The sequence below is a fragment of the Bombina bombina genome, unplaced genomic scaffold (genome assembly GCF_027579735.1).
Source record: "Bombina bombina isolate aBomBom1 unplaced genomic scaffold, aBomBom1.pri scaffold_611, whole genome shotgun sequence".
Lineage (NCBI taxonomy): Eukaryota > Metazoa > Chordata > Amphibia > Anura > Bombinatoridae > Bombina > Bombina bombina.
The window spans coordinates 247,694-267,683 of NW_026511255.1; the positions used below are offsets into that span (position 1 = coordinate 247,694).

At 41.1% G+C, this 19,990-nt stretch overlaps 1 protein-coding gene across 1 annotated transcript in view; it reads left to right on the forward strand.

The window, feature by feature from the left end:
- LOC128643676 (protein virilizer homolog) overlaps nucleotides 1-19,587 on the forward strand; it is a gene marked incomplete at its 3' end in the record, with an annotated part of 46,912 nt that extends 27,325 nt beyond the window's left edge. The window contains exons 5-8 of the mRNA XM_053696509.1: nucleotides 211-385; nucleotides 827-952; nucleotides 17,143-17,427; nucleotides 18,447-19,587. Of these exons, the coding sequence (XP_053552484.1) occupies nucleotides 211-385; nucleotides 827-952; nucleotides 17,143-17,427; nucleotides 18,447-19,587 (1,727 nt within the window). The remainder of the gene's footprint in view (nucleotides 1-210; nucleotides 386-826; nucleotides 953-17,142; nucleotides 17,428-18,446) is intronic.
- Nucleotides 19,588-19,990: the final 403 nt, after the last annotated feature.

The window sequence follows — 19,990 nt, forward strand, 5'->3', positions numbered from 1 at the left end:
CTTGATTGTATATTTATTGTAAAAGAATAAACGTTTTTATGGAGTTTCCTTTTATTTGTATGCAGTATTGTAAAGTCATGTATGATTTACACAGCTTCCATGATGCAGCAGATACATTGATAATAACCTGACAGAAAAAGTATATTTTACTTTTGTAGAGTGCTGTATTGTGTCAATACTAATCAGAATCTACATTTATACCTGTAACAGGTCAATACAGATGGGCTTGTGCTGAAGGGCTGGTACAGCTGTCTGACTCTGGCTGTCTATGGATCAGTAGACAGAGTGATTGTTAGTCATGAAAGAGAGTCACCTCCACCACCCCCACCTCCACCCCCACCACCCCAGCATCAGCAGATTGGGCTGAAAAGAAATCCCAAACATGGTATGTAGCAAATATTGTTTTCTGCTGAAATACAACCTTACAAAAATAGTTTTCCTTTGTTGCATTCACAGAAGCTAAACTAAGATACAGGGTGGGAGGGAAGGGAGAGTGTGTTCCATGACTGCACCTTACGTTCCTACGCTACAGAATAGTGTGGGTACTGCAAGGAACGTGTGCAGCTTATGTAGCAACTTCACTCAAAGCACCGACTAATTTGAGCCCATGCGATTAAGGATTTGGTGTTTTGGGGCAGGGATAATGTGGTTAGCAGTTGTTATGTAGACCTGTGTGTTTAAAAACTAGCTTATTTTAATAGCTCATAATAATTTGTTATGGGAATTGTATTCATCTGTACAAAAATGTTCAAAATACTTTGTAATTATTTTTTTATTTATTTTTTGCTAATTGCCTGTGACTGTATTTATTCTCATCCATTTTCAGTTGAAGAGGAGAAAGAAGAGCAATTCAATGGCAGTCCACCAAGACCTCAGCCAAGAGGGCCCAGAACTCCCCCGGGCCCTCCACCACCTGATGATGATGAAGAGGATGAGCCCATGCAAGCCTCAGGTAAACACAGAAATGGGGATTGTATCAGCTTCAAAAGCTAATATGGACTATCTGTTTATGTTGTTCACCTGCAGCCAAATAATGTTTTCTTGGGTAACCTTTATATGTACCATCAGGAATATGTGTAAGCACTATACAGGAAGGCAAACCACACGTGAGAAAATAAGCAATTCAGTTACTTCCTAACCTAAGAATAGAGTCAGGAGGTGGGTGGGGAGATACAAAGAATAGCCATGTGTGGAATGAGAGCGTAGACCATGTGATAAGATAAGGAAAATAAGAGCACATTGTCGTAATCCAAGCGTTAAAGGGACAGTAAATGTATTTCTTTCTAATGACACGGTGAGTCCACAGATCATCTCTAATTACTATTGGGAAAATCACTCCTGGCCAGCAGGAGGAGGCAAAGAGCACCACAGCAAAGCTGTTAAGTATCACCTCCCTTCCCTCCAACCCCAGTCATTCTCTTTGCCTATGTTAAAAGCAAGGTGGTGGTAAAGTTTAGGTGTCTGAAAGAAGATTCTTCAATCAAAATTTTATTATTTTGAAGCAGAGCAAGTTTGTTCTGCTCCTTCCTGGGGTTTAGCCGTAGTCCATGTCAGTCTCTTCAGTAGAGCAGTGGTGGCTTTTAAGCAATTGGGAACTTGTGGGGTATAATCGTCACTGCGCCCCCCAAATAGTTGTTGCTGTCCTATCCTGAAAGCCTGATTAGGATTGGTCAGTCTTTCCTAATTTTCCCACGGGTCCATGTGAGGGAGATGACCTCTCATTTCAAGTGAGCTTCCCTGCCGGTCAGATTGATCTTCAGGTAAGTGCCTAGTTTTTATTTTCTTGGAATGGAGAATATGGCATTTTATTAGTTAAGTCTGTTTCTTTCTAATGACACGGCGAGTCCACGGATCATCATCAATTACTGTTGGGAATATCACTCCTGGCCAGCAGGAGGCAGCAAAGAGCACCACAGCAGAGCTGTTAAGTATCCCTTCTCTTCCCACAAACCCCAGTCATTCTCTTTGCCTAGCTAGCAGAGCAAGATTGTCGGCTCTGGGTTCAAATGAACACCTACAAAGATCTTTTATTTTTTATTGTGTATACCGGTTTCGGCTGTTGTATGTAGCGTGGAACACGCTCCATTCTTTGTGATCTAGTGCTCTGCCTTTTTTATTCAGTAGTAATGCGGAGCGGCGCCATTTCTTTTTCGTCTGGTTCCAACCTTGTGACCCCACCTTCTTTCCTCAATACGGAATGGAGAGGCGCCATATTGCAGTAATAAGAGTTCTGAGCAGCGATTTTTGTCGGGTGCAAGCTTTATAGCAAAGGAAGCTAGAGAGGGCTAAGTCACTTTATAATTAAGAGTGTTCTGTTTTACATTCCAAAATGTGTGCCCAAAGTCAGTTATCTGTAATTTCACTGCACATTACATCAGAGCGTGTATTAAACAGAGCTGTGACTCTTGTTCCACTGGCATGTTTCAGTAAAAGCATTTTTTTTTTTTTTCCGATTTCAAAGAGCTTTATTAGGAAAATGTATGTTTTACAGTAAATATGAAATCATCATATCAAACATAATGTAGGTACATAAACAGTTACTGCATATTACTGATTGAGTTGTAAAACCATGTCCTTTGCTGTGTTCCCACACGTCCAGCAGATCATAATTATTATAAGACTATATTATAAGCTTGAGAAACGGTAAATGAAGATCTGGTAAACTAACAATCAAGTTATGAGTGGAGGAAAGATATTCCTGCGTTTTAAGAATATTATTTGAACTCATAGACAGGGCATGTGGGCTGTGCATACTAAACGCTCTTTTTATATCCCAGTTGGAGAGACCTCTTTTGGATCTCACAGCAAAAAGGAGATTCAGAAACGGAAATGTTGGGGTTAACTTGCTGATACCTAGTGTGTAACAGGTTATATGAGTCTTGTATAATTAGTCAAACTCGGTATGAATAGTTACACAAAAATAACAAAAACTGTTGCGAAAAACCAGAACTCTATTAAATGATGTGAATTACAACCACATCTTTACAGATAGGTACTTATTTTTACCTTCAGAAATGCAATGATTTACTACCCCTTCTTTTGCCTCACATGTGAATGGTAAATGAGCCGGAGCTGAGCCCTGCTAGATGAGTATGGCAAATCCTCATAATAGTTTAGCAGCAGTGTCTACACATTCTATGTAGGAACCTGTCCCACACCGCCACGGCCGCTAGCGGTATAGGAAGAGATTGAGCTAAAATATTCAGCGTGTTTTAATGGCCATGGGATTGCCACATATAGATATATATATAAAATGCGTTTAGGGCAACACAGATTATAATGATGTGTCATGCAACAAAAAGCATTATGAGGCACTAGCTCCGACATTGCAATAATAAGTATGAGTTACATAATGGGAACAGTATGGTATGGGGACTTTAAATAACATTCTGTCAGCCTGTCTACAAACTAAGCATAACGAACATATTGAAATTACCTAAAGGAACTTAACGTACAAGTAAAATCTAAATAAAGCGGTACAGTACACTTGATTTTTCAAATTTTAACGGCTGATAGTTAGACATATTACCTTCTTAACCCTAAGGAGTTATTTAAATCGGATATTGAATTTTACTTATATGCGTATTTGACACCCTTATGTACCATGAAGTGTCAATTGTCGCAGGGAGAGTGTTCCATTTCTCCATGGGGACCCGCAAAGCATGTGGAAATCTGAACACAGTCATGTATTTTATTAATGCTGAGCCAATGGCTCCCCCATGGCACCCCCCAAGACCCTGGGGCATCCGCCCAGACCCATTTCTCAGAAAGGATGAAGTCAGTGTTCTCGCTGTGTCAGGAGGATTCCATAAGTATGGTGCATTAGAAATAAGTCCCTGCACATCTTTAATGTTGTCATGGTCTTGTTTAGTCTCTGCGGTTTGGGTTGGGAATGTATGCTGAACAGGCATCCAACTAGAGTTGAGGACAGGTTATTTGTAATCCAGGATGTCCGATGGTGAGTGAAAGAGTTTCTTCGTGGGTTTTTATTTTTTAGCGGTCACCACCAACTCGCTGTCTCCATGTCGCATTGTAGGCATGAGGGAAAGCACGCCAAGAGGGTCAGACTGGTAAAATTCCCCTGCCAACTGTTTACTGGGTTCTGCGACCCTCCTGGGCCCAAAAGGTAGGTCACACTCCGGGATCTTTGATTGCAAAGGCAGTGGTTGCTTCAGAATTACAGGTGGAACTTTCTGCATAAGATAGAGAAGATCCTGCTCTGATGGAGTCTTGTCTATTAGTTGCTGGAATAATGCTTCTAATTTAAACAGTGTACAGTCTAGCAATGTTAGGGTTTTGTCGCTCTTCGTGTCTGTTACAATAGCCGCCATTTTCCTTTTCAGTAATCTGAAGTATGCAACAGGCAAACTCTGCCAGGAAGGCAAGAAAAAAAACAAAAAAAAATAAAAATGATGTTGACTAACGATCGAAGTAGTAAGATGGGTTTATCCTGAGTTCGGTTCTGATTGATCACCAGGAGGGGAACGCTGCCTGTGAGATCACCGCTATTACAGGCCTCAATTGTCCATTTCCAGCCCTGGGGTCATACGTACAGCTAAAGGTAGATGTGTTAATCTATGTAGTGCTTAGGAGCACAAATTATATTGATTGGTTATCAGATGCTGTATTTGTGAGTTGATATTAAGCGGCTTATAACCCACTCTCCCAGAGCTCCAGAAAATGCGGCTACACAGAGCCGCTGCTTGGACACGCCCCAGTAAAAGCATTTTTATGTCTGAGAGCAAGCACGTTATTCAGAACCTTCCTTGCATCATGTCCTTCATGGGCATCCGTGCATTATTGGTTTACTATATCTGTAATCACAATGTACATTGTTTATATTGGATTTCCTTCACCTAAGGAAATTCTATTTTATTTTCTGTGAATAATTTTCCTTTCTAGTATGGAACAGAGCTCTGTTCCTAAATACATAATTCTTAAAGTGACAGTGTCAGTTTAAGTATTTTTAAATTTAATTTTTAAAAATTATTTTAGCCTCATGTCTTCCTGGATGATGCTGCTTAGGCTATGCCACAGCTTTCTCCTCAGTAGTCGCAAGCCTTTTTTTATGGTGTCACATGCAGTGCCCTGCGGTTCCTCTCAATCTCCTAGAGGAGTTATTTGCGTGCAGAATTGTCTGCCCAGGTGTGTTTTCCTATCTTAAAGGGAAATCGCAAGAGGTTATTTTATGAATTGGATAGTAAGGTTTCTGCTCAGCTTGTGACACATTTTGTCCTCCTTATAGTTTTATGAGCAGGATAGTCGGTAGCACCTGAGGGTTAAACCTCCGATTTGGACAGTGTAATTTCTTCATCTGGTACTGAAGTAGTTCTCTTCAGATTCAAGCCGGAACTCCTTTCTGTTTAGGAGGGGTTGGCTACTTGATAAACTTCGACTCTCCTGTCGTGGTTAATCCTATAGAATCTAGTGAATTCTATATTTACTAGGATTCATTTGTAAACATTTTCCTGTTTTCGACCGTATTTAGAGGGGTGGGGGATGTCCAGGATTACACCTTCACCTGTCTGTAATAGCGGTCTCCTTTAAATATCATGGTACAGCCATTGCTATTCTGGTTAGAGACCTTCAAACCTTAGTTAGGATAGAGGCTCGTTTACAAAACTTTTATGGACAAGTGCGGCTTCTTTTTGGAACGCTTTGTCTGATTCCATTTTGGAGGACTCAATAAGGAGATCAATAACAGGCTGTTAGACCAATTTTTTATTACTGTTTCTGCCTTTCGTTCCCTTGTACTTAAGGAGAAGTGTTTTCAAAGCAGGAGCAGTCCAAGTTCTCTGGGATATCCAGTCAGTCTTGGATCAGGGAAGTAGGTAAAAAAGCTGCAGCTATCATTCAGCATGAAGGTTCGCCCCAGAACAGGATTGGATCCTGTGGGGGGCAGTCTGTCTTAGTTTTTTCTCTTGCCTGGATACTAGATGTCCTAGATCCTTAAGGGGCTGTAGGTATAGTGTCCCAAGGTTACAAATTCTCCTTTCCAGGAGTAGGTTCCTCCTCTCATGTTTCTTTGTAGCCCAGATAAAGAGAGAGGCGTTCTTGAAATGTGTTCAGAATCTTCCTCCCTTGGAGGGATTGTTTCAGTTTAGGAACAGGATCTAGTTTCTTTTTCATTCTGTGCCAACTACCTTTGTCCTAATTTCGGAATTAAATGTTTAAATTTGTTTTTCGGAGTACCGTCCTTTAAAGGGACATTATACACTCATTTTTTTCTTTGCATAAATGTTTTGTAGATGATCTATTTATATAGCCCATAAAGTTTAAAAAAAATGTTTTATGAGAATACCGTCAGCTAAATACTCCAGCTTGCTCTTGTTTGTGTAATGGGTCTTTTCATATGCAAAAGAAGGGGGGGGGGGTGTCTTATTTGCCATTTGCAGTGTGCTTTCCGACTACCTTTTTAACAGAGCTAAACTGAGAGCTTCTAAGTAAGTTTTTAAACCGTTTTATAGTGGATTTTTATATCAGTATCTGTGCATCTTATTCTTTATAGTAGTGTCTATTACATGCAGTTATATGAAAATGAGTGTATACTGTCCCTTTAAGATGGAGACTTTTTGCTCCATTCTTCTTTGGTGCTAGAGGGTCAGTTTATAACGGCATTAGATCTAAAGGATGCATATCCTCAGTTTCCCATTCAAAGGGATCATCTCAGATTTCTGAGTTTTGCTCTCCGGCTGAATGTTTTTCAGTTTTTGGGCCTATAATGGCTTTGCAACAGCTCCCAGAATTTTATAAAAGTTTTGGACCGCGATCAGTTCCGGGATTGCAGTGACGTTCTATTGGTCCAGGTGCCATATTTCGATAAACTAGATCTCATTGGAGTTTTTTTTTTTTTCCAAGGATGGAAGTGGAACTGGTAAAGAGCTCCCTTGTCCCAGCTGCATGGTTATTCTACTTGGGAATTAATGTTTGAGAGCTCAGCAGTTCTGCATGCTCAGTCAGTGTAATGGGGATTATCCGGATGTCTTGGAGTATCTAGATCTATCGACAAGTCTCCTTTCCGTGTTTTTTTTTTCATCAAGATCTTTGGTCTCTGGACAATCGCTTTGGAGAACTTCCTAGGTGTTTGACTGCGGTCACCAGCCTGCTGGGCTGGAGAGGTGCCTGGGACTTGTTGAGAACTCGCTGGGGAATTAGCTCAAATGGTAGAGCGTTCGCTTATCATTCAAGAGGTAGCAGGTTCGCTGCTCGCATTATAACGCAGGGACTTTGGTCCTGGGAGAAGTTTGCTCTCCCCTTCATCTTTGAGGCAGATAGCGACTTTCAATGCTCTGATGGTTTGACCTCAGTGGTCTTTCGCCCATTTTAGACAGATAACATAGCCTCTGTGACTTTACATCACCTGCCAGGGAGGAACTTTAGTTCCTTAGTCACGTAGGTAGGGCATTCTGAACAGTCAGACTTCTTATCCCGGGGAAGTGGGAATCCCATCCGGGAGTGTTCTCCAGGTTATCTCCCAAATGGGGGTTTTCCAGAATTGGTTCTGCTGGGGTCTCTTCAGAACCCAGGTTTGGTTCGAGGTCAAGAGATCCTCAAGCCTTCTAATATATAATCTGGCAGTTCCTTGGAAATTCAGATTGACATATCCTCCTTCTCTGTTCTCCTTTTGCGATTCAAGTAGGAGAGAGCATTGGGTTTCTACTAGCTCCTGCGTGGCCTCGCAGGATATGGTAGGTGGATCTAGTAGATATGTCGTCTCTATCTTTGTGGAGACTTCTGCTGGGGAAGGATCTTCTGCCTCAGGAGTCCTTCTGTCATCCAAATATTGTTTCTCTGAAACTGTTTGGAGATTGTTCTCTTTTTTTTAGCTTTATCGTGGGTCGTTTGAATCGGTTCTTAAGACCACGATTCAGGGTCGTAAGCCTATCCCTAGAAATATTTTTTTATAAGATATGAAGCAGCCTATGTAGCCTAGTGGTTAGCTTTGTGCCTTACAACTCAAAGGTTGTTGGTTCGCATCCAGCTGCTGGCACTGGGTGTCTATTTTACTGGACCCCAAGGATCTTCTCTTTTATCCAGGTAGGCCTGAGAAGGGGGTTATTTGTTCGTACCCTCAAGGGTAATATTCGGCGTCTGCCATTCTGCTGCTTAAGCATGTGGCGAATGTGCCGGATGTACAATCACCTTTCAGCTCCTGGTCGGAATTGGGACTGTGTTTAAGTCAGTTGCTCCTTTAGAATCTTAACTTTGTTCTTAAAGTTTTTAGTCAGGCTTAGTTTGAGCCTACACATTTCATAGATATTAAAGGACCAATCAACACAGTAGATTTGCATAATCAACAAATGCAAGATAACAAGACAATGCAATAGCACTTAGTCTGAACTTCAAATGAGTAGTAGATTTTTTTTCTGACAAATTTAAAAGTTAGGTCTTTTTCCACTCCCCCTGTACCATGTGACAGCCATCAGCCATTCAAAAATGCATACACGTACCATGTGACAGCCATCAGCCATTCACAAATGCATACACACTTATTCTTGCACATGCTCAGTAGGAGCTGGTGACTCAAAAAGTTTAAATATAAAGACTCTGCACATTTAGATATTGGAAGTAAATTGGAAAGTTGTTTAAAATGGCATGCTCTATCTGAATCATGAAAGTTTAATTTTTATTGAGTGTCCCTTTAAGTGTTATCTTGGAGAGTTTTGTTGTTCTTCTGCTCGGAGGGTTTCTGAACTCTCAGTTTTGCAGTGTGGTTTCCTTATCTCGTATTTTGGTAGATAAGGCAGTTCTTCGAACCAGATGGTTTTCTTCCTAAGGTTGTTTCGGACAGAGATTTAAGTCCTACTCCTTCTTCTCATAAGGTTCGTTGGGTGCACAACTTAGATGTTGTGCGGGACCTTTAAATTTTCTCTACAGGCTACTAGTCACCTGTATTGTTTGTTGTTTTTCTGGTTAGACATATAGGCCAGTAAGTTTTCACCACTTCTCTTCTCTCTGGTTATGAAGTGTTTTTGTAGGGCTTATGAGCCTGCTGGACAGCAGCCTCCTGAGGGAATTACAGCTCTCTCCACTGGGGCGGTGTTCTCTTCTTGGGTCTTCAAGAAGGAGGCCTATGTGGAACATTTTTGTAAGGCGGCGATTTGGCCTTCCTTGCTCAATTTTTCTAAAGCCTATAGATTTGCTCTTTTGCCTCGACTGAGGTTTCTTCGGGAGAAAGGGTCTTCAAACAGTTTTGCCTTCTGGTTAGGTTACCTGTCTTGTCCCACCCGTATGATCTGTGTACTCTGGCTTGGGTATTAATTCCCAACAGTAATTGATGATGATCCGTGGACTCACCACATCATTAGAAAGAAAACAAAATTTATGCTTACCTGATAAATGTATTTCTTTCTAGACACGGTGAGTCCACTGCCCTCCCTGTTTTTTTTTATATAAACCTCAGGCACCTCTGCACCTTGTGTTATTTCCTTTCTCTCCTTTTCCTTCGGTCTAATGACTGGGGTTTGCGGGAAGGGAAGTGATACTTAACAGCTCTGCTGTGGTGCTCTTTGCCTCCTCCTGCTGACCAGGTGTGATATTCCCAACAGTAATTGATGATGATCCGTGGTCTCACCTTGTCAAGAAATAAAGGTAAACATAAATTTCGTTTTTTGGGACGTTAAGCTCTAATAATCCTATTTGGGGTTAATAGGATTTAAGTAGGTAGTGTATGCAGGCACTGGAGAGGTAAAATCCTTTGGAGAGGCTCAGATTTAGTTTGTTCCGGTTTAATTCCGGACTTTGTGGAACAGAGGCAGTGTGTTTTACTTTGTGAAAAGGCTCCGGGATTGATAGTAATGGCGGCCGGTCACTTTTCTAGTTAGGAACGAATAGAAAGGGCGTGTTTTCTGAGGCGGCAATTTAGTGTTGCGCGCCTTTCCGGAGCACTTCCTGTTAGTTCCGGTCCGAAGTGGTAGTTTTGCTACGTCTCTGCTTAAAGGAAGAGTGTTTATTTTGTAGCCGTTTTGAACAGCTAGATTTTGAGTCCAGATCGCAGTGAAAGTTTAATTCGGTTCCCGGGAGGACAGCCAGGCACCTCAGCAAGGAGTGCTGAGGTGAGGAGGCTGTCACTGCTGCTTGGCGGTAGATTAAAATTTAAAAGTAAAAATTATTTTCCTTTATTCTTTAAGTGACCGTAACGTTTTTTGTTATTATTTTTCAAACCTAAGTAAAGCAGTTTGGTTTATTTTGTTTGAACATTGGGTAAAGATGCATCAAGAGGCCATGCAAAACATTACATGTAGCTTGTGTTTTGACTCTAATGTGGAACCCCCAATCCCTTTTTGTTCCTCATGTATTGAAAGAACATTACATTACAGGGATAAACTTTTTGAATCTGAGCCATCATTAGCTAGGGCAGATGCTGTTCAGGGTTCCCCTGTTCAAGATATGCCGCAGCTTTCTCCTCAAGTGTCCCAAACTTTATCGTGTACACATGCAGTGCCCTGTGCTTCTTCTCAAACTCCGGTTGGAGTTACGTTGCAAGACATTGCTATCCATATATCTTCTGCTGTATCTGATGCGCTGTCTGCCTTTCCCATGCTGCAGGGAAAGCGCAAGAGGATATCTATGGAATCAGTGTGTAAGGTTTCTGACACAGTTGTGGCTAGTCCGAATGTTCCTTCCCAGAAGTCTGAGGAGGAAGATACTTCGGTAGCATCTGAGGGTGAAGTCTCAGACTCAGACAGTGGAATTCCTTCTTCTGATGCTGAAGTTGTATCCTTCAGATTTAAGCTAGAACACCTCCGGTTGTTACTTAAAGAGGTTTTGGACACCTTGGACGACTCCGACATGACTGTCGTAGTCAACCCTAAGAAGTCTAGTAAGTTAAACAAATACTTTGACGTTCCTTCCGCGGTTGTTACGTTAGGTGCAAGTATTTGATATCCTTAACTGCAGGACCACTCAGTCTCACACCAAACCTTTAGGTTCATTAGATGTAATCAAGAACCTAGTTTTTGCTCATAGATCTGAGGGTCACTGCTGCATGGATGCAGAGTGAAAGAAATGAGATTTAAAGATATATTATCCTGATTGCAATAGCAGTTTGCAATATGCAGATAATTATACAGAGAGGAGGAAATGAGATTTAAAGGTATATTATCCCGATTGCAATAGCAGTTTGCAATATGCAGATAATTATAGAGATAGTAGATAAAAGAAAGGTAAATAAAGATTAGTGTAAGTATGTGAATGTCAGCCTCAAATAACACAGGTTGCAACCAGGAGGTGTTTCTATATAAATTAAGCAGGAGAGCTCTATAACGGTTATATTGTTTTTAGTTAACAGGCAATCCTTAGTTAGTCTATAACGTTGTTAGTATTCATGTAAACAGCAGGCAGTCCTTCACAATCAACAGTATGATATTTGATAATGCACATAGAATATTAAAGCACAGTTCGTCAAGCTGAAGCGATAGATATTACAAGCAATCAGATTGTTAAAGGTAGCTGAATTTGCATAAGCGTCACACTGTATAACATGCAGGAAAGTCCTTTAAAGTAGTAAGTGAATTAAGGTATATACGTTACCACCTTCAGAGAGTAAGAAATAGTAACGGTTACCGCAGCTTCAAGGTGAGTTACTATTAAGCACAGGAGTTGGTTGTTTGCAGCCAGAGTGAGAGAGAGCTCCTGAGACTCACGGTGACGTCAGACGCCGATACACGGCTTCAATGTATAAGCCGGGAGAAACAGATTTAACAAGTGTAAGATACTTTGAGGATTCCGGTCAAAATAAGGAAACCTGAAATATGACGATCCAAAGTTGAAAAGCACACAGCAATTGAAGTTACTAATAGTAAATTCCTTGGTTAGGAATATCAGCAAGGTGTCTTCGTTGTTGCTCAGCTTATAGCTAAGTGAATACAAATTACCAAGCATAGGTAGACTGGAGGAGGGGCCTTATATAGGAATGTGAATACCTGAACATCCTGACTTAAAGGGACAGGAACATAACAGCGGTGGAGGTTTTTCCGGTACCAGACCGGGCTACAGAGATTATTGCTTTGGAATGGGAGAGGCCTGGTATCCCTTTTTCTCCATCCCCAATTTTTAAGAAGATGGATACTGGTTTGATGCATTGTCTGAATCTATTCAGACAGATACTCCCCTTGAGGAGATCCAGGATAGGATCAAGGCTCTTAAGTTGGCCAATTCCTTTATTACGGATGCTTCCCTACAAGTTATTAAGGGAGCAAAGATTTCTGGTTTTACAGTACTGAGCCGCAGAGCTTTATGGTTGAAATCCTGGTCTGTGGATGTGTCGTCTAAGTCTAAGCTTTTGGCGATTCCCTACAAAGGTAAGACCTTGTTATTTCAGACATTATGGGAGGAAAGGATAATTTCCTCCCTCAGGATAACAGGAATAAGCAGAAGGGACCTCAGAGTAATTTTCGTTCCTTTCAAAAATTCAAGGGTAAAACTTCCTCTGCCAAGCAGGAACAGTCCAAGCCTTCCTGGAGGTCCAACCAGTCTTGGAACAAGGGGAAGCAATCTAAGAAGCCCGTTAGTGACTCAAAGTCAGCATGAAGGGTCTGCCCCCGATCCGGGACCGGATCTTGTGGGGGGCAGACTTTCTTTCTTCACTCAGGCCTGGGTTCGGGATGTGCCGGATTCCTGGGCGGTGGACATTGTGTCCCAGGGATACAAACTAGAGTTCAAAACCTTTCCTGCAGGGGCAGGTTTCTGCTCTCAAGACTATCTGTAGACCAGATAAAAAGAGAGGCGTTCTTACACTGTGTCCGGGACCTTTCCGATTTAGGAGTGATAGTTCCTGTGCCAATGCAGGAAAAGGATCTGGGATTCTACTCCAATCTTTTCGTGCTTCCAAAAAAAGAGAGAACTTTCAGACCAATTTTAGATCTCAAAAGTCTAAACAAGTTCCTCAGAGTACCGTCCTTTAAGATGGAAACTATTTGTTCCATTCTTCCCTTGGTTCAAGAGGGTCAATTCATGACAACAGTAGATTTAAAGGATGCGTACCTACATGTTCCCATCCACAGGGATCATCACAAGTTTCTGAGGTTTGCCTTTCTAGACAAACACTTCCAGTTTGTGGCTCTTCCATTCGGCCTTGCCACAGCTCCCAGAATTTTCTCGAAGGTCATGGGATCTCTGTTGGCGGTGCTCCAGTTGCTGGGCATTGCAGTGGCACCTTATATGGACGACATTCTGGTCCAGGCACCATCCTTTCAACAAGCATACTTCCACACAGAGATGTTATATTTTCTGCGTTCTCACGGATGGAAGGTGAATTTGGGAAAGAGTTCCTTGATACCAGCTACAAGGGTAGTGCTCTTGGGAACCATAATAGATTCCTTATCAATGAAAATATTTCTGACAGTGGTCAGAAAGACAAAGATTTTCTACTTTTGTCTTGCCCTTCAGTCCTCTCCTAGGTTGTCAGTGGCCCAATATGTATGGAGGTAATTGGTCTGATGGTAGCTGCCATGGACATCATTCCGTTTGCCCGGTTCCATCTCAGACCTCTGCAGTTATGCATGCTCAAACAATGGAACGGGGATTATGCAGATCTGTCTCTGTGTTTAGATCTGGATCAGGTGACAAGAGATTCTCTTCCTTGGTGGTTATCTCAGGAACATCTCTCCCAGGGAACCTGCTTCCGCAGACCTTCCTGGGTGATTGTGACCACAGATGCCAGCCTGTTGGGATGGGGAGCAGTTTGGGGCTCGCTAAAGTCTCAGGGGATATGGACTCGGGAGGAGTCAGTTCTTCCCATAAACATCCTAGAGCTGAGGGCAACTTTCAATGCTCTTCTGGCCTGCCCTCGGTTAGCTTCAGCCCGGTTTATCAGGTTCCAGTTGGACAACATAACTTCAGTGGCTTACATCAACCATCAGGTAGGAACTCTGAGTTCCTTGGCCATGACAGAGGTATTCAGGATTATCCAGTGGGCGGAGACCCACAATTGCTAGCTATCTGCGATCCACATTCCAGGAGTGGACAATAGGGAAGCGGATTTTCTGAGCAGACAGACTTTTCACCCGGGGGAGTGGGAATTCCATCCGGAGGTGTTTTCCAACTTGATTCTCAAATGGGGACAGCCGGAGCTGGATCTCATGGCATCTCGACAGAATGCTAAGCTCCTGAGGTATGGGTCAAGGTCAAGGGATTCTCAGGCTGTTCCGGCGGTCCCTTGGAATTTCAGTCTAGCATACCTGTTTCCTCCGTTCGCTCTCCTTCCTCTGGTCATTGCTCGAGTCAAACAGGAGAGGGTGTCGGTGATCCTCATTGCACCGGCGTGGCCTCGCAGGATCTGTTATACAGACCTAGTGGAGATATCATCTCTCTCACCTTGGAGACTTCCACTGAGGAAGGACCTTCTACTTCAAGGGCCCTTCCTTCACCCAAATCTCGTTTCTCTGAAGCTGACTGCTTGGAGTTTGAACGCTTAATTTTATCTAAGCGTGGTTTTTCTGAGTCGTCATTGAGACCATGATTCAGGCTCGTAAACCAGAAATATTTACTATAAGATATGGTGTAGATATCTGAATTGGTGTGAATCCAGAAGTTACTCTTGGAGTAGAGTTCGGATTCCTAGGATTTTGTCTTTTCTCCAGGAGGGTCTGGGGAAGGGATTATCTGCTAGTACCTTGAAGGGTCAGATTTCTGATTTATCTATATTGTTGCATAAGCGTCTGGCGGACGTGCCAGATGTACAATCCTTCTGTCAGGCCTTGGTCAGAATCAGGCCTGTGTTCAAATCTGTTACTCCTCCCTGGAGTTTTAACCTGGTTCTTAAAGTTCTTCAGCAGACTCCGTTTGAGCCTATGCATTCTTTAGATTTTTAGATGTTATCTTGGAAAGTTTTTTTTCTTGTTGCATTTTCTTCTGCTTGTAAAGTCTCAGAGCTCTCGGCGTTGCAGTGTGAATCCCCTTACCTTATTTTTCTTTCGGATAAGGTAGTTCTGCGTACTAAGTTAGGTTTCCTCCCTAAAGTGGTTTCGGATAGGAACATTAAAGGGACAGTCTACACCAGAATTTTTATTGTTTTAAAAGATAGATAATCCCTTTATTACCCATTTCCCAGTTTTGCATAACTAACACATTTATAATAATATACTTTTAACCTCTGTGATTATCTTGTATCTAAGCCTCTGCAAACTGCCCCTTTATTTCAGTTCTTTTGACAGACTTGCAGTCTAGCCAATCAGTGCCTGCTCCCAGATAACTTCTCATGAACGAGCACAGTGTTATCTATATGAAATTCGTGAACTAACACCCTCTAGTGGTGAAAAACTGTTAAAATGCAAGCTGAAAGAGGTGGGCTTCAAGGTCTAAGAAATTAGCATATGATCCTCCTAGGTTAAGCTTTCAACTAAGAATACCAAGAGAACAAAGCAAAATTGGTGATAAAAGTAAATTGGAAAATTGTTTAAAATTACATGCTCTATCTGAATCATGAAAGTTTATTTTGGCCTAGACTGTCCCTTTAATCAAGAAATCGTTGTTCCTTCTTTGTGTCCTAACCCTTCTTCTCATAAAGAGTGTCTGCTGCACAATCTAGATGTGGTGCATGCATTGAAATACTATTTATAGGCGACTAAGGATTTTTGCCAGTCTTCTGCTTTGTTTGTTGTTTTCTCTGGGAAACGCAAGGGTCGGAAAGCTACGGCTACTTCCCTTTTTTTGTAGCTGGAGAGTATAATTTGTTTGGCCTATGAAACTGCTGGACAGCAGCCTCCTGAGAGAATCACGGCTCATTCCACGAGGGCTGTTTCCTCTTCCTGGGTATTCAAAAATGAAGCTTCTGTGGAACAGATTTGCAAGGCTGCAACTTCGTCCCCTCTACACACTTTTTTCAAAATTCTATAAATTTGATACTTTTTTGGGAGAAAGGTTCTTCAAGCAGTGGTGCCTTCCGTTTAGGTTCCCTGTCTTGTCCCTCCCTTATCATCTGTGTCCTCTAGTTTGGGTATTGATTCCCAATAGTAATTAGAGATGATCCGTGGACTCACCGTGTCATTAGAAAGAAAACGAAATGTATGTTTATTCATTTCTTGACACGGTGAGTCCACGGCCCGCCCTGTTTATTTAGACAGTTTTTGTGTTGTAAACCTCAGGCACCTCTGCACATTGTGTTGCTTTCTTTCTCTCTTTTTCCTTCGGTCGAATGACTGGGACTGGAGGGAAGGGAGGTGATACTTAACAGCTTTGCTGTGGTGCTCTTTGCCTCCTCTTGCTGGCCAGGAGTGATATTCCTAATAGTAATTAGAGATGATCCGTGGACCTACCATGTCAAAAAAGAAATACATTTATCAGGTAAGCATAAATAAAAAAAATATCTTGATTTAGATTGTACTGCTATTATCTAATTTTCTTCATTCTCTTGGTATCCTTTGTCAAAAAGCATACCTAGGTAGGCTCGGTAGCAGCAATATTCAGCTAGCTCCCAGTAGGGAATTGCTGCTCCTTCAACAAAATATACCAAGAGATGGAAGAAAATTTGGTCATAGAAGTAAATTGGAAAGTTATTTAAAATTGTATGCTGTATCTGAATTATGAAAGAAAAATGTTGGGTTTCATGTCTGTTTTTTGGGATACCAAAGAACAGTAGTGAGAAAGAGGGATGTATAGAAAAATAAGGGGGTATAATGTCAAGGAACAGTAAACACATTGAGATTTTTTTTTCTATAAAATGTTTTGTTATGCGCAATAAAACAACTTTGCCCTTTTCTTTCATTATGTATGTTGTGCTTTTTTTCACATAATTTAAATATGAAAATTGTACATTTTTCTAACTTTCAGAGTTGGAAAAGCAGACTTCCCTAATTGTCTTTAGCAGATAACTGCTTTTAAAGCAATAAATTATATACTAACATAATAACTGTGGATAGCCTTGTCTGCAGGCACAGATTAGATCTTCCACATAAGGCAAGTAGTGGGTGGGGTTAGTCTGTTGAAAACCAATTGCAGCAAACAATATGTCCATTTGCTTTATTACAATGTGTTTAAAGATTAAGAAAGGCATGAGTAGAAACATAGCTACAGTTTATTGATAGGGTGGGTGCACATCCAAATATTATTTCTAAAGCACAATAAGGTTTGTCTCAAGATAGTGAGTAGCAAGGAAATTTTAATACATCAGTATTGTGTTTGTATATTTTTTTTTCCTGTTAGATGGGAACAAAGAAGACGATTCTGAGCAAAGAGAAGGATATTTTGAACCCATATCTCCTGATCGAGCTTCTATTCCCGCTGATGATAACTATTCTGATGACGAAGACGTTGAAGATGATCATCAGGATGATGATGGGGATGATGATGAAGATGATGAGGATGAAGACGACGAGGAAGATGAAGACCTCAATGCTGAGGAAGATGATGATGAGGAAGATAGGATGACTGGTGACAGCATTGCCGATGACGATGAGGATGAAGAGGGAGATGAAGAAGATATAGAAGGTAACTTTTATATTCTAATATGGTTATGGAAATAGCAGGTCTAATGCCAAGTCAAATATTTGCTGGCACCCTTACTCATGCTTTTGTTTAAAGGCACAGTAAATGTAGGTATTAATGTCACATAATTCTGCATTATTAACCTAGCGGTACCTGTGAAAAAAATACAGAAAATGAGACTTAACCCCCCCCCCCCCAAATGTTTACTTACTTTACCTTCATTGCTGTTGTTCTCCGCTCTAGATAGATGATTAAACTAAGGTGAGTAAACTTTTGGGGGTTAAATCTTTTAATTAAAAATTTTTTTATTTACAGGTGTCGCTAGGTTAAGGGACAGTGTACACCAATTTTCATATAACTGTATGTAATAGACACTACTATAAATAAGAATAACCAAAGATACTGATATACAAATCCAGTATAAAACCTTTTAAAAAGGTACTTAGAAGCTCCAAATTTAGCACTGTTGATAAGGTTATGCTGGGACACATAGTGAAATGGGCAGAGAAAGCAGTAAGAGCAGACCCCCCCCCCCCTCCATCATGCATATGAAAATATCCATTAGACAAACAGGAGCCAGCATAAGTCTGTAGACATCAGTATACATTTAAAAATAAGCAAAACTATACATTTTTACAAAAATACTCTCAGATGGGCTATATAAATTGATCATCTACAAAATATTTATGCAAAGAAAAATCTACTGTACAATGTCCCTTTAATGTTATATATTACTGCACATAGTGCAGACTTATGTTAACATTAATACCTATGTTTACTGTCCCTTTAGCTTACTTTTTTTAATGTCATCTCCTGTGCTCTTAAATCATTATTATGATTGTATATTTTAGAAGTACCAGGTATTTTATATAGAAATATTTTTCTATGTATTGTTTTATAAGATGGGCCTCTTGCTTATACTGTTTATTTCCAAAACGTTAACAGAATCATAATCCTACTAAACAATATAACAACAATGTATAATCTCTGTTCCCCTTTTCTTCTATGTCACCCTCTCTTAGGAGATGATGGCTATGAACAAATTTCAAGTGATGAGGATGGGATTGCTGACTTTGAGCGTGAGGCATTTAAGTACCCAAGTTTTGATATAGAATACACACCAGAGGATTTAGCTACGGTGCCAACAATGGCCTATGATCCCTTTGACAGGGACCTGGGCCCCCTGATGTACTTCAGCTGCCCTTACAAGACTGCATATGAGAATGAAATCTCTAAGCTAAAGGACCAGGATCTTGACAAAGAAACCTCTGGGTCAACAGAAGCATCTTTAAAGTTAACAGAGCTCCTAGACCTTTACCAAGATGACAGAGGGGCTAAATGGGTCACAGCCTTAGAGGAAGTACCCAGTTTAATAGTGAAAGGCTTAAGTTTTTTGCAGATTAAGGAACCAGGACGAGATCATCTAAGTCATCTGGTTGACTGGGCCGCTCTAGCTTTGGATTTGCAGTTGGCTCTCCAGCAACCTATTGCTCTGAATGTCAGACAGCTCAAAGCAGGTACAAAACTGGTCTCATCTCTGGCAGAATGTGGTACACAAGCAGTAGAATGTCTTTTGAAAGCAGGTGTTATTGGAAAGCTGTACAACTTGCTCTTTGCTGAGCATGTATCGTCCCCTCTGAAATTAAATGCTTTTAAGTCACTGGACAGCCTAATTAGCACAACTGAAGGCATGGAAGGATTTTTAAAAAGCTTCTCTATTGATGGAAAAAGTGGCTACCAGAAACTATTAGAATTAATATTATTGGATCAGACTGTAAGAGTGTTCACTGCCTGTACTGCTATTCTACAGAAATGCCATTTCTATGAAATCCTTTCTTATGTAAAACGTTTTGGGGAGCAGTTGACTGAAAACACTCCAGCTCCACCTAATCATGGAAATCCAGAGCAGAATGCAGGGTCCGAAAGGCCAAGACGCGAATATGACAATGATGTGGAGATGACCATGGATATGGACCGTCTTCTAGAGGCTTCTAATATAAGTGAAGCAGAATTGGAGAAGATGCTTGGCCTGTTAAATGAGATCTTTCACCTTCTAGACACTGCACCTTACGCAATGGTTCAACCTCCTGTGAAGTCCTTTCCAACTCTTGCACGAATTACTGGACCTCCTGAAAGAGATGATCCATACCCAGTGTTATTCCGGTAAGATATCTTGAGCTAAGACTCCCTTACTCTTAACAGTGGATTCTTTTCTGTTTGATAATGTATAAAATATTATATTTTATTTCCTGGTTATACTATTCCTTGACACAGGGCTCATCCGTAAAATATATTTCTTTCATGTAATTGGCAAGAGTCCATGAGCTAGTGACATATGGGATATACAATCCTACCAGGAGGGGCAAAGTTTCCCAAACCTCAAAATGCCTATAAATACACCCCTCACCACACCCACAATTCAGTTTTACAAACTTTGCCTCCTATGGAGGGTGGTGAAGTAAGTTTGTGCTAAGATTTCTATGTTGATATGCGCTTCTCAGCATTGTTGAAGCCTGATTCCTCTCAGAGTACAGGGAATGTCAGAGGGACGAGAAGGGAGTATCAC